This window comes from Lactuca serriola, chromosome 5 (genome assembly GCF_051521515.1).
Source record: "Lactuca serriola cultivar US96UC23 chromosome 5, Lser_US96UC23_V15, whole genome shotgun sequence".
Classification (NCBI taxonomy): domain Eukaryota; kingdom Viridiplantae; phylum Streptophyta; class Magnoliopsida; order Asterales; family Asteraceae; genus Lactuca; species Lactuca serriola.
In genome coordinates this window covers 2,346,204-2,359,018 of record NC_136412.1, presented here as the reverse complement: position 1 = coordinate 2,359,018, position 12,815 = coordinate 2,346,204, and the positions used below count along the sequence as shown (strand labels likewise).

The 12,815-nt window shown below is 35.2% G+C and overlaps 1 protein-coding gene and 1 non-coding gene across 2 annotated transcripts; one reads left to right on the top strand and one right to left on the bottom strand.

Moving 5' to 3' along the window:
* Nucleotides 1–9,795: 9,795 nt before the first annotated feature.
* LOC145051793 (Late embryogenesis abundant (LEA) hydroxyproline-rich glycoprotein family) lies at nt 9,796–11,029 on the bottom strand. The gene has a single exon (XM_078999615.1). The coding sequence runs from the start codon at nt 10,828–10,830 to the stop codon at nt 10,006–10,008; it is 825 nt and encodes a 274-aa protein (XP_078855741.1). The 5' UTR covers nt 10,831–11,029; the 3' UTR covers nt 9,796–10,005.
* Nucleotides 11,030–12,013: 984 nt separating this feature from the next.
* LOC145055810 (U6 spliceosomal RNA) lies at nt 12,014–12,116 on the top strand. Its single transcript, XR_013685362.1, has one exon. It is a non-coding gene; the product is annotated as a U6 spliceosomal RNA (small nuclear RNA).
* The last annotated feature ends 699 nt before the right edge of the window (nt 12,117–12,815 follow it).

Genomic DNA, 12,815 nt, shown 5'->3' with positions numbered 1-12,815 from the left:
GATGGTAAAGTACACACTTATAAGGCTAGACTGGTTGCAAAGGGCTTCTCTCAAATTCCTGGAGTGGACTATGATGAGACCTTTTCTCCAGTAGCCAAGATTAAGTCTATTCGGGTTCTGTTGGCCATAGCTGCATTTCATGACTATGAAATATGACAAATGGATGTCAAAACCGCTTTCCTTAATGGAAAGTTGGCTGAAGATGTTTACATGAGTCAGCCAGAAGGTTTTGTCAGCAACGAGTACCCTAATAGAGTGTGTAAGCTTGAGAAATCCATTTATGGATTGAAGCAAGCACCTCGCAGATGGAATCTTTGCTTTGATGAAAAGGTCAAGGAATTTGGCTTTTCTAGGAGTAAAGATGAGTCTTGTGTGTATGTCAAGGCTAGTGGGAGTATAGTTAGCTTTTTGGTGTTGTATGTGGATTACATACTACTCATAGGAAATGACATCCCAACTCTGCAGGAAGTTAAGTCCTGGCTTGGGAAGTGTTTCTCTATGAAGGACCTAGGAGAAGCTGCCTATATTCTAGGGATAAGGATCTTGAGAGATCAGAGTAAAAGACTAATTGGACTTAGTCAGAGTACTTATTTGGATAAGGTGCTAAAGAGATTCAGCATGCAGGACTCCAAGAAAGGAGAGTTACCCATCCAGAGTAACACCAGATTGAGTAAGACACAAAGCCCTAGCACTAAGTCTGAGATAGCATAAATGAGTCGAATACCTTATGCTTCGGCTGTAGGATTGATCATGTATGCTATGACGTGTACTCGACCTGATGTAGCCTTTTCCCTGAGCATGGTTAGCAGGTATCAGGCGAACCCAATATTACCTTCCACACCTATCCATATTTTCCTCAAGTATCATCACAACACCCTAACACTATTCATGCGCATGGTGAGCGCTCATCCTCACTCCTAGAGGAAGGATAACTATCTCACAACTGACCTACCGGCCTCACACAACCCACCCATGAAACTTCCACCAACCCCTGAAACACTAGTGTATGCTAGCCATACATAACGCTGGACCCAAAGACTTTCGAATATCCAACCCTACCCCTAAGCTACCAATCAAACAAGAACAAAACATAAGGCCAAATCGAACATTCTCAGGCTATAGGAACTTAATTATGTATAACTGTGATGCATAAACTAAATAACTACAGTAATGATTTCAATCTCATATAAAGGAAACCCTAGGCTAGTAGGCATCATGTAATCAGGTAATTCTATCATGCAATTCCTGAAGATCCCTAGCCTAACACTAGCATGTTGTTCTAACATATTACACAATCAATATATGTATGGTATCTTGGGGTCTACTTACTGGCTCCGACTAATCGTACACTCTGCATCCTCCTTTACTTATTTTGAAAACCATTTTAAAAAAATCATTTTGAAATTTTTTCCTTGATTTGAGACTAGATCCACATGAATGTTCGTCCAATTCACTCAAACCAAGGCTCTGATACCAACTTGTAACAACCATAAAATTTAAACCAATTTTTAACTTTTCAGAACATTTAAAATCCAAAAGTTATTACAAATCTTTGTTTTCAAAATAGTCTTTATCAGAGCTTTCCCAGAATCTAAACAAAAGGTGAGGAGTTGTACGATCACGCCTTTTCCTTGCCGCGATCCCCTGATGTACCAGAAACAATAAACTGAAACTGTAAGCCCGAAAGCTTAGTTAGTTCCCCCAAAATACCCATACTCACACAATACATATATTACCATAAACAACATACTATGGGTCCAATCAACCATCAGGTTGGAATACCCCCAGGCCCTTAACCTTCTGGTTGGAATGCCAACATACTATGGGTCCAATCATCCTCGGGATGGAATACCCCAGGCCCACAACCAACAGGTTGGAATGCCCACATACTATGAGTCCAGTCATCCTCGGGATGGAATACTCCAGGCCCACAACCAACTGGTTGGAAAGCCCAAGTCTATTGGCTTTCGCACAAAGCAGATAAGCCTCAACTAATAAACAAACATGTGTACATATAACAGAAAATCACATAACAGTCTATAGACAGCAAACTGATCTATCGGATCTTACCGCATAACATATAATATTATCCTACCCTCTAGGATAACATAACCAATAACAATTCAAAGGGACGGCCTTGGTTCCTTAGACCCTTGAGTATAGTGAGGAAAACTCACCTAACTAGTAGTGCCGAAATGTTGAAATTCTAACCACTGCCTCGCTGGAAATCCTGAGCTGACACACATAATAAATTCCAGGTTATTACCCGACATCACTCCCTTGACTAAGTGTCCATATAATTCTTAAGTCCATTCCTTTTTGTTGGGCCAAGGCCCAACACCAAGTCCTTATCTTAAAGGTCCATAATCTAAAGTCCTTTATTGGCCCAATTTACCAAATTGGGCCCAACCTCCTTATTGGGCCTATCCCCATGATCCACCATTATAACCTGGCCCAAAATATCCTATTTGCAGAGTCCAACAAAGGCCGAAATCTATTTAGCCTACAAACCTTAAGTCCAATTGACAAGAGTCCAATCAGAGAGCGTATGCGGGACGTACCTCTCTAGTTACGCTAGGCGAAATGATGTTCTATGCTGACTGCCATCAGGATAGCTGACCCTATATGCTGGTTGTACAGAATTTACGCTGAGCATACGTAGGGTTTTACCAAAATCCTAATAAGTGCTTAATGGCTTAAGCACTTAAGCCCATATCCCAGATCCATCGACCAAATATGCCTTGGGACCATAAAGTTCAGGACTTTATCAATTTGGACATCCAGAAAGTCCTTAACTCATGGTCTTAACCCTTAAGACCTTCTTACTTCATGCATGGGAAAAGTCTAGCCTTTGGGAACTGATTTTTATGACTTAGGAACTCTCCTAAGGTCTGAAAGGACAACTTTTTTTTTTTTATCTAAGACATCACATGCATATTCTAAGGACTTTTGGGACAATAAGACCTCCATAAGGTTAAATGTCTAGCTCTATAAACAAGCAAGCACAAAGTTTCAATCTTCTCACCTTCTGCAGCTTTAATGGCACAACACAACTTCAGATCTATAGCCTTGCTCTCCTCTTCTAGCTCCTTGGAGAAATGTCTGCACTTCCAAGGTTCAAAATGCACACTAACTCACACTTCTTCACACAGTCTAAGGTTTGGGACGTTTTCTGAGGTATGGAGGCTGAGGATGAGCAAAGGAATGAGCCATAAAGGTGTTTATATAGTCCTTAACCCCGAATATTAGGGTTTTCATCGAACATAAGTACGCCCAACATACATGAGTGTACGCCCGGCGTACTAGGGCGCGCCTAGTATGCTTATCGTACCCTTATATATGCTCAGCGTACTACTTCCTGTCCCAAAGATGCAACTTTAGTCCTTATACTTCTCGTGACCCATCATAACCAACTCCAGGGACCAACAATGACAATTAATAAAAGGAAGAAGGGCTTTCAAGATATACCTGCAAGGTTCGGGGCGTCACAAATTTATTGTATTTTAAGTGAGTGAGTCCTGAAACAATATACGAATTCATATATAAAAACCTAGATACGAGTTAATTCTGAAAAAAATGTTATTGCTGACATTAATGACGAATTTAATTATTTTCCATAAAAGAGAATTATAATTATTGATATCATTTAATATACATATAATAATGGAAATCATTTAATATCTATATTTATTTAATTAAATAATTATTTAATTTACTAAACTCCTATTAGTGCATTCTAGCACACAATAAATGTAAGAAACAAAATAACATAGCCATATATATATATATATATATATATATATATATATATATATATATATATATGTTAGCCTTGTGCTTTAAAAATTAAAGTGGGATAGGAGGAATTTTGTGGATTTTTCCTTGATTTTTGAGGATTTTAGTTTGAATTTTGGGGATTTATGGTAAAGAAGAGAAGATCTTGGTTCCTCTTCTTTAATTTGAGTCATTTCTGCCTCAACCTTCTTAAGACACGTTTAGGACACCTGGTTTCATTTCACGGTTTCCCAATATATAGTTGTAATCTACTACATGTGTTACTTCAAATCCTTTTTCACTAAATTCTGTAAAAAATCAGGGTTTCCATATCTCCATTACAGCTTCATCTCAATTTGTCTCCTCTATTATCCTACCTCCACCACAAATTCCTACTTAAACCACTATCACTCCATCCCATGTTGTCACTTTTCTTTCTTCATCTTTATTTCTTTTGTGGAGTGCTTGCAATCGGAAAATAACAACTTTCCACTTCTTTTATTCCTATTTCTCTTTATAGAAAGAGATTTTAGTTTTGTTTCTTTTTGCTCGAACAGAAAAAATCCACACGCCTTTAATACTCCACGTAACCCATCCTTCATACGATGCAACTTACCTTATGCAGATTCAACCCTTTACCTTATGTTGCACCACCTACTCCACCAATGTTTTATGATTTTTTTCTCTACCTGTAATCCACCACCGCTTCTATCTTCACTATAGAAGATTAGGTCGATTAGACATCTCTATTCACTTCTCTCTCTCTTTCTGAAACCGTACAACCTCCAAGCGTTCTTTAAATTTTTTGTATGAACAGAGAGAACTGAATGCCAACTCATGCATTGGCAGTCGTTATATCTCTTGGCTTGGGATGATATGTCATCGATTATTTGTTCGTCTCTATCCTCTATAGGTGCTTACGATTCATACAATCTTTAATCTATACATGATTCCCCTTCTTTCTTCTTGTTCTTTGTAGATTATTGTAAGCCATTATTTCAGTATGTAATAGATGCAAAATATTCTGCATAAGGATTTGTATAATTGCATTGTAAGTTACGCATTTTATTTGCTTTCGGTTTTGTTAGAAGATGAAGATGACGGGCAATTGGTTTCTCTGAAGAATAAGTTGTTGTTGCAAATTGATCAAGAGCAGGTGAGACGAAACGACGTGGTCTCATTGGACACGATCACCTGATATTGTTATCGTCTTCTTAATCGCTTGACGTTTTTTTTCTTTTCCTCTCCTCTTCCCTTTCAAACTATGTTTGAAGCGTCCGCCACTTTTTTTCTCCTATTGTGTGCATCACATTTATACAGTTCAGATGACCACCTTCTGAGCCATCCTCGCGATTTCATCCGCCTTCTTCAAATGAATCAAGTTCACAGACTACGATTCTTACCATTTCAGTTGCAATTCGAAGGCATTTCAATGTCATGTTTTATTCTTTTCTTCTTTCCTCCTTCATTTAACCAAGATTTGGAAATTTGGTGATGAAATTGAAAGTGATGGTGTAGATGAAGTCGATGAGTCGTAGTTTATGGTTCCTCTCTAACATTGCAGGATGTTCAGATTGAAACAACAAGATCAATTTCATCTTCTTCAATAGTCTCTTGCATTCAAGGTCAGTTTACCCTTAACCCTAACTTTTCTTATATTTTTTCTTCAACCTTTCTCACACAAGATGAAGATTATTAGTTTGATTTAATGTCGAAATCGGTAAAGAGGCAGTGAGAGGAGATGGAGGTTAAGAGAGTGATTGTTGGACGAAGATTAGTAGTGCTGGTTTAACCCACGACAAAACAACTTTTTAATTTCAGTTTTCGGTGCAAAAGATGTACCAATCTCAATTTCAGTACTTATTTGCTTGTGTTGTGATGATTTAGGAGATTAGAGCTCTTTAAGTTCAGATTCAAGATATATTTGCTGGATTTTCAAGAAACCTTATGAAGAATTTGTTCCAGGTTTATATTTATATTTTTATTTTCAATATGTAAACAAAGAAATTATTAAATATGGAACTGATGTTTGATTTCTCAGGTTCCTGATTTCGAGAGTTGACATCGTGCAATAAAGTATGTGTGGAAATCAACAATAATAAATGAGGATCATTTTACCACATGTCAATCTCTCATGAGTTTTGACATTTGTCATTTTATCATATTTTTGAAATTAAATAATATCCACATGTCAATTTCTAGGTTTTTCTAATTTTTAAAATTAAAAAATCATATAATACTTATATATGCAAAGTATTAAATGTAACAAATATAATAATAATTGTAATTAATTCGTTTTTTTATTTCAAAATTTTACTTAAAAAAAATACTTAATGTTTAATTTTAATATTTAATTTCTTTATTCAACTCTTGTAATATACGGGTTTGACACCTAGTAACTAAATATACAGAAAAATGCTCATTTTGTGAAGAATAAGGATTTTGATTTGTATTGAAGGTTTGTTAGTTGCTCTAACTTGACCGAAACTCATTGTTTCCCTTTGCCTTTGTGATAAAATGTCTAGTATATTCTTTATTTCCTCTTTTCCTTTGTTTTCCATACAATTCTTATGTTCTTTCAAACTTTTCTGTTTAATTATCCACGTTGGGAAGTGTCTAAAATTATGAATGATCACAATTATATCTTAGTATCTATAATTAAATGATCTAGGAACTTCTCAACATGAATCTTCTAAACAATATCTTCGTATATATAATGAATGCTCACAATGTTAACATCTATAACTTCTTACAATATGATATTTGAATTCCAAGCCTTAATAGCGTAATTTCTATCAGAAAATTGATGAAGACGATATGAGGGGTTGCTTTTATTGTTTTCTTGAATCCCATTTCATTAGTTTTGTGCATGTAGAACTTGATTTTTATGAGAATACATAGCATTGAGTCTGCATCTTGGCCTTAGAGTTCTAAGTCAAAATAGTTTGAATTGGGAATCTGATTTCTTAATTTATTTAGCGTAGGCTTTTCAAGTTTAGAGTTGTTTGATTTCTCTATTTGGTTAGAGTAAGGGTTTCAAGTTTTGATTTCAGGGAGGGACACATTTTTTTCATTGTCAATTTAAATAACTTGATTAGAGTTTTATTTTCCCGTTAAGTTTTATCCTAAATTTAAATAATTTGTATTGAGATTACATTGTTCTTTCCTCATGAGTTGTGACACATTTTTTTCATTTAGAATTATTTTCAAATGTATGGATCGATTGTGTCGGTCAGGTTTCTCGTTGTTGTTAATTTAAAATTATATGTAAAACCTGCCCACCAAAAGACGATACATGTATTTCATTGGTAAATAATTTAAAATGTCCATTACTTGCAATGGATTTAGTTTGGTGTTGAATTGGTGAGGGTGGTACTAAGAAGTATTAGATTTAAGATTCTTTAGTAATTTGCAATTCTTTTTGCTATAAAAACGTTTGATGTTGTCAAGTTTTTTTATGCTAATATTTGGTAATTTGAAATGTTCACTTACATGCCATATATATTTCGACTTTGGTAAATAAGCATGTTCTAGATGTTGCTGAGGTATTTATATTGTTGTTGTCAAGTTTATTTATGTTAAGATTTTGATGGTTTCAGTAGTCTTGGAGAAACAAAGTTTTTGGTAATGTTAAAACTTTTGGACTATGTTTAATAATAAAAAATAGTGAAGATAAAAATTGCTAAGTTTAGTTGATTTTATTTTTATTAGTTATTTTTGTAAGATTGTTGTCAGCTCATATGTTTTTTATTTCATATAATATTTTGAATGTTGGTTTTGTTTCTTTGTATAGATGGATGAGTATCTTTTTGGATGAAGATAAATTAAGTCATCTAAAGATACTAAGACACCCGTGAACATGTGTATACAAAGACTCAAGAAATTCCAATGTAAGGCCCTGTTCTTTTTATCCTGTTAACTTTTATTTGCTCCTTTTTTTTTAAGTGAAATTAAACATTAGAAGAGTTCAATGAAACGTTCAGCAACTTATATCCAAGCCTCCACGGGCTTTTTTTCTTTAAAGAATGAAGTGCTTTAATTGATCCCAATATGTTCGATAATATGGATGAACCAATTGGGCATACCTCAAACCCGACCACATGGATATCTCCTCGAGCCTCTCCTAGAGTGGTAGGAAATACTGTTGCGTATTTAGTTTGTACACCATCAACGGAGACACCAACAACGTTGTCCATAACTCTAAAACATCCATGAAAGCATCGACTGGAGGGGGCAGGGGTGATGATGGCGATGTAGAAAAAAATGCTACTTCTTCAATCTTTCTATTCTGGTAAAAAAAAAAAAGATTAATGTCTCGATTAAACTAGATCGCACCTCAAAATATATCTAGTGTCAGTTGATATTTACTGTCTTGAAATCTTTAAGAGCAAGTGGTTATATTTTCATATTCCATGCATTTGGATATTTTAGGTACATATTGACCGTGTATATGGTCGATCCTTAATTTGATTTGTGAGTTAATATTTCAAATTTAATCATTTCGTCAACTTTTTAATCAAGTTAGATATAGACGTATGATTCCCATATTAGTGGTAACCTATAAGTACATTGCTTTTATAGGTAAAAAAATCAAGTTCATTGTTGTTATTGACAATATTACCGGCAAAAATTATGGGTTATTTTCTGTAATTTACCCTTTTTTCGGTGTTGTGTTTTTGGAGAATATTTTGTTACTCTTTAGCACATTTGTGTTCCTTTACTATTACTAGAAAATATGTGTAAGAGGCAATATAATTGTCAACCAAGTTGATATTTATTTCTTATTAATTGACTAGTTGTGAGACCCGTATATTATACGGGTTTATTAAAACAAAATATTAAATATGAACAATTAAATGGGAACTTTATTTGAATTTGAATATTATATAAAAAACATGCAAAAAATAAAATAATTAAAATTTTATGGTTAGTTATCAAACTCGTGTATTAAAATGGTTAATTATAACAAAATGTTAAATACAAAGGTTTAAACTGTAAAATTATTTGAAATTGAAATTGAAATTGAAATTGAAATTTAAATTTTAAATTTTAAAATTAATAGTTATTATGGTAGGTTTAATTTATGGAATCTAAATTAATGATATATTGGAAATGAAAAATGAAGTAAATGACAAGTGGAAATAAATATATCTCAAAATTATGACAAAATGATATGTGGCCAATTAAATGAGAGAATAACATGTGGCAAAATCATTCTTATTTATTAGGGTAGATTATATTTTTTTAGTTTTTGCAGGCCATCTTTTAGGAGAACATATGTCAAAGCTTCTGCATCTGCCTTCTCCATCATGTTTTAGGACAGTGATTCCACCATGGCTGCCACTTTCTCTCCGTTGAAGACTACATCAACATTCCCGATGCTCTAAGTATGATGTGGTTGGACATAAATGACCGATATGATTCTTAGTAATAAAACCATGAAATTCTAAGGATTTAGTTTCTTTTTCTATTATTTTTATTATCATAACATTGTACTTTCGTTTTTTCTAATTATGACATTTTTCGTTAAAAACTAACAAACAAACGATTTACCGAAACAATTACTAACCCATGACCAAAATGAATATTTGGACCAACTTAACCATGGGTCGTGCTAAGCACGGCCCTGAAACGTACCTAGTATTAACATAAAAAAATGATGTCCAGCAATTTATTCTTTTTCGTTCCACTCCTTTAGCTTTAAGGATTCAGCCATGAAGGCTCCTTTAGAAAGTTTGGCTGGAATGAAACTACAAACACATTGGTTAGAGTGGCTGGCTTTATTTGACATGTTTTTCTTGTTTTTTGGAGTTTAGCAAGTAAAATTGTCACTTTGCTACAGAAGTGTAAACAAATAAAACACATTTGCTAGAAAATTATTTGAGTTGTTTTAAACGATTTGCATGGTTATTTAGCAATAAAGATCAAACACGTTTGTTAGAAACAAAGAATGGCCCTCCCTTGACACAATTTAGTCTTTTATACAATAACAATACAGTAATTGTTAGTTTGCAACCGATGGAACTACAAAAAATACAATGATTATACATAAAACGCATCCATCCATCTTATATATACTGCTCAACCGTTAATTGTGGTTTGATCTCCTCTAACTTTGCCTGAATAACTAACTAATTATAAGATGCATCATATTATATCATCATTAAATTGAGTTAATTTAGATCTCAATAATTGATATATGTATGTATGTATGTATGTATGTATGTATGTTCATCTCTTGGTCTTGCAGGTTCGAGCCATGAGAGAACCTGTCGGCGGACTGGTGATTTGCAGGTCGCAAAGCCCGTGCAACCAATAAGAGAAGTGAATCGCTCCCAAACTTGCGCGCACTTTGAAAGTTCCTCGCACACTGTACAAAACTTTGTTGTTCAATACCTGTTTTCGAAGTTCCATTGCATAACTTGGTGGCAGAGTAACCAAGCTCGATACGAAGTTAATTGCCACGACGCCTGTCTCCTTTGGCCTTTGACTGAATGGCCGGATTGATTGAGTCGCTATCACACTGTCTTCGAATAACAGTTCCATAACAGACTGCTCGAACTTCACTTCCAGTTTCCTGTTAGGGTTTGAGAAGTTTGCCATAAAAGTGAAATCTCCATTGAAATTGCCAGGTGCATCGAAGTAGATGACGCTGAGGTTTGCACGGTTGGTGTCGAGAACAGGCGTTCTTGGCTTGACGACGAGGAAAACGATCAAAGTGGCGATTCCGAAGAAGATGACAAGGAGGCTGAAGATCAAACATATAATCGCGCTGCACCAGATAGCTGGATTCGTGTGGCGGTGTCTTCTTAGCAAAAGCCTATCGTGTGCTTTTGATGTGATGTGTTCATAAGGGAACTCCATGCCCATGGTTAACCCCTGTTGTGGAGTTGCTACGAGTTTGGTTCGAGGTGATGGTTTCACGGATGATTGCTGTCGTGACATGAAAATACGTGACATGGGAGACGGGGTGGTGGCTTTCGATTGTGGCGAAGGCGTACAGTACACGGATGGCGGTTCTGGTGGCGGTGATGGCGGAGGTCGAAGGTTCGACATCTCAAAATTTTAAATGCAAAACAACACCCAATATAAAATTGAAGTAATGAAGGAGAAACCAAATGAATCATTGCTGCATTAAAATAGGGGTGAGTTTAAGCAACGGAAAGCAAAAGGGGAAAGTAGGATCTTTTTTGTTGATTGAGATTGAGAGTGGGGTGGTGGCTGGTGGGGCCACGGAGGTGTTTTTGAAATACAAGAAAAGAGAAGGCTGGTGGTTCTGGACTTCTGGTGGAGGTGGGGTTAGGTTTTGATTTTCAATATTTGTCCTTTTATTAGGTGGGTGCTTGGAAATGTGTTTTTATCAAAATTTGAATAGTAAATGTTAGAGATTTAAGTTTTTCACATCTATCTTGGTAGTGTTTCATCATATCAATAATGATAATTGATAGTTGTTATTTAAAATTTCACTGTAAAATTTTAAATTATGCTCGTTAAAAATTAGTTTGAGCTATGATGCGGAATATACGAAATTGAAATGCAATAAAAAACACACAAAAAAAACACTATGCTCATTAGAAATTAGTTTGTCTGAAAGTGCTTAATGCAAACTCAATATAAAAAAACATAACTTAATAAATAATAATCATAAGCATGCTAACGGGATGTCTAGTGCATAAGCATAAAATAAAAACCCTAAATTTGTCACCAAAATACGGTTCATCATCATATATCCAAAATTGAACATTGAGCAATCATTGTCAGCAGTTGGATTTCCGAACCACTACATGAGTGCATGTTGGCTATTTCCGTCCGCAATTCTCCCTTCCTCGTCCTTGGTTCTTCTTTCATGTAGATGTCCCACTTCAATAGGGATAATGACTTAGGAGGGTAATAAGGTTTTCAGTTTGTCCGTATTAGGTCACTAAGGTTTTTTTTTTGTGCGTATTAGACCAATATGGTTGTTATTACTGTTTAGAAATAGTCCTTTTACCGGTTTTAACGGGTAAAAATGACTATTTCTAAACGGTAATAACAACCATATTGGTCTAATACGTACAAAAAAACCTTAGTGACCTAATACGGACAAACTGGGAACCTTATTACCCTCCTAAGTCATTAACCCTAATTTTAAAGACATTGAGAATATATGACCATCAACAGTAAACTACTTCGTTTAGAACTCGCGTCGTCCCATATAACCTGCTACTCCTCTATATGGCGAAGCTCTTCATCTATAGTTGTCCCTTTGGGGACATCCGATAAAATTGGAACGATACAGAGAAGATTAGCATGGCCCCTGCGCAAGGATGACACACACAAATCGAGAAATGGTCCAAATTTTTTTCTAACCATTCGTCATCTTCTCTGGAACCCCAATTCCCTTTTCAAATGCTAATGGAGTTCAATTGCAATTCTTACGTTTCAATAGTTCATCTACTGAAGTAATGATCAGACAACATGTGGATTTTATGGTCAGATTGATCTTCTTGTTGATGTCTTCAACCATTTGTGGCAAGTAAGGGTGATCTTTCTTTCTATAAAGTCTCCTTTAAGCTTTTTACTTTTCCTGTCATTAAGTTTCATGCTTTATAAACTTCCGTTTATGTGTTGTATATAGTATGTATCACTACAAGAAAAAAGGCCTTTTACGACGCTCATTGCGCGTCGTAAAAGGCTCAGACGACGTGCAAATGCGCGTCAAGGAAGGCCCTGTCATAAAGAAAGACGACGCGCATTTACGACGCTCATTTACGACGCGCATTTACGACGCGCGTTTACGACACGCAATGCGTATCAAGGAAGGCCCTGTCATAAAGGAAGACGATACGCATTCACGTGTCGTAACCTTACGACGCGCGTGTTAATGACACGCAATGCGTATCAAGAAAGCCACTGTCAAGAAAGGCCATGTCATAAATGAAGATGACACACATTTTTGCGTATCATAATTTTAAATGTTTAAAAAAATATTATTTATAGATTTTTCTAATTTTCAAATTAAATAATACATTAAAAATCTCATAATACAAAATAAAATACCA

Excerpts from the sequence above, each read along its gene's own strand:
- LOC145051793 (XM_078999615.1), bottom strand. The coding sequence starts at position 10,830 with ATGTCGAACCTTCGACCTCCGCCATCACCGCCACCAGAACCGCCATCC.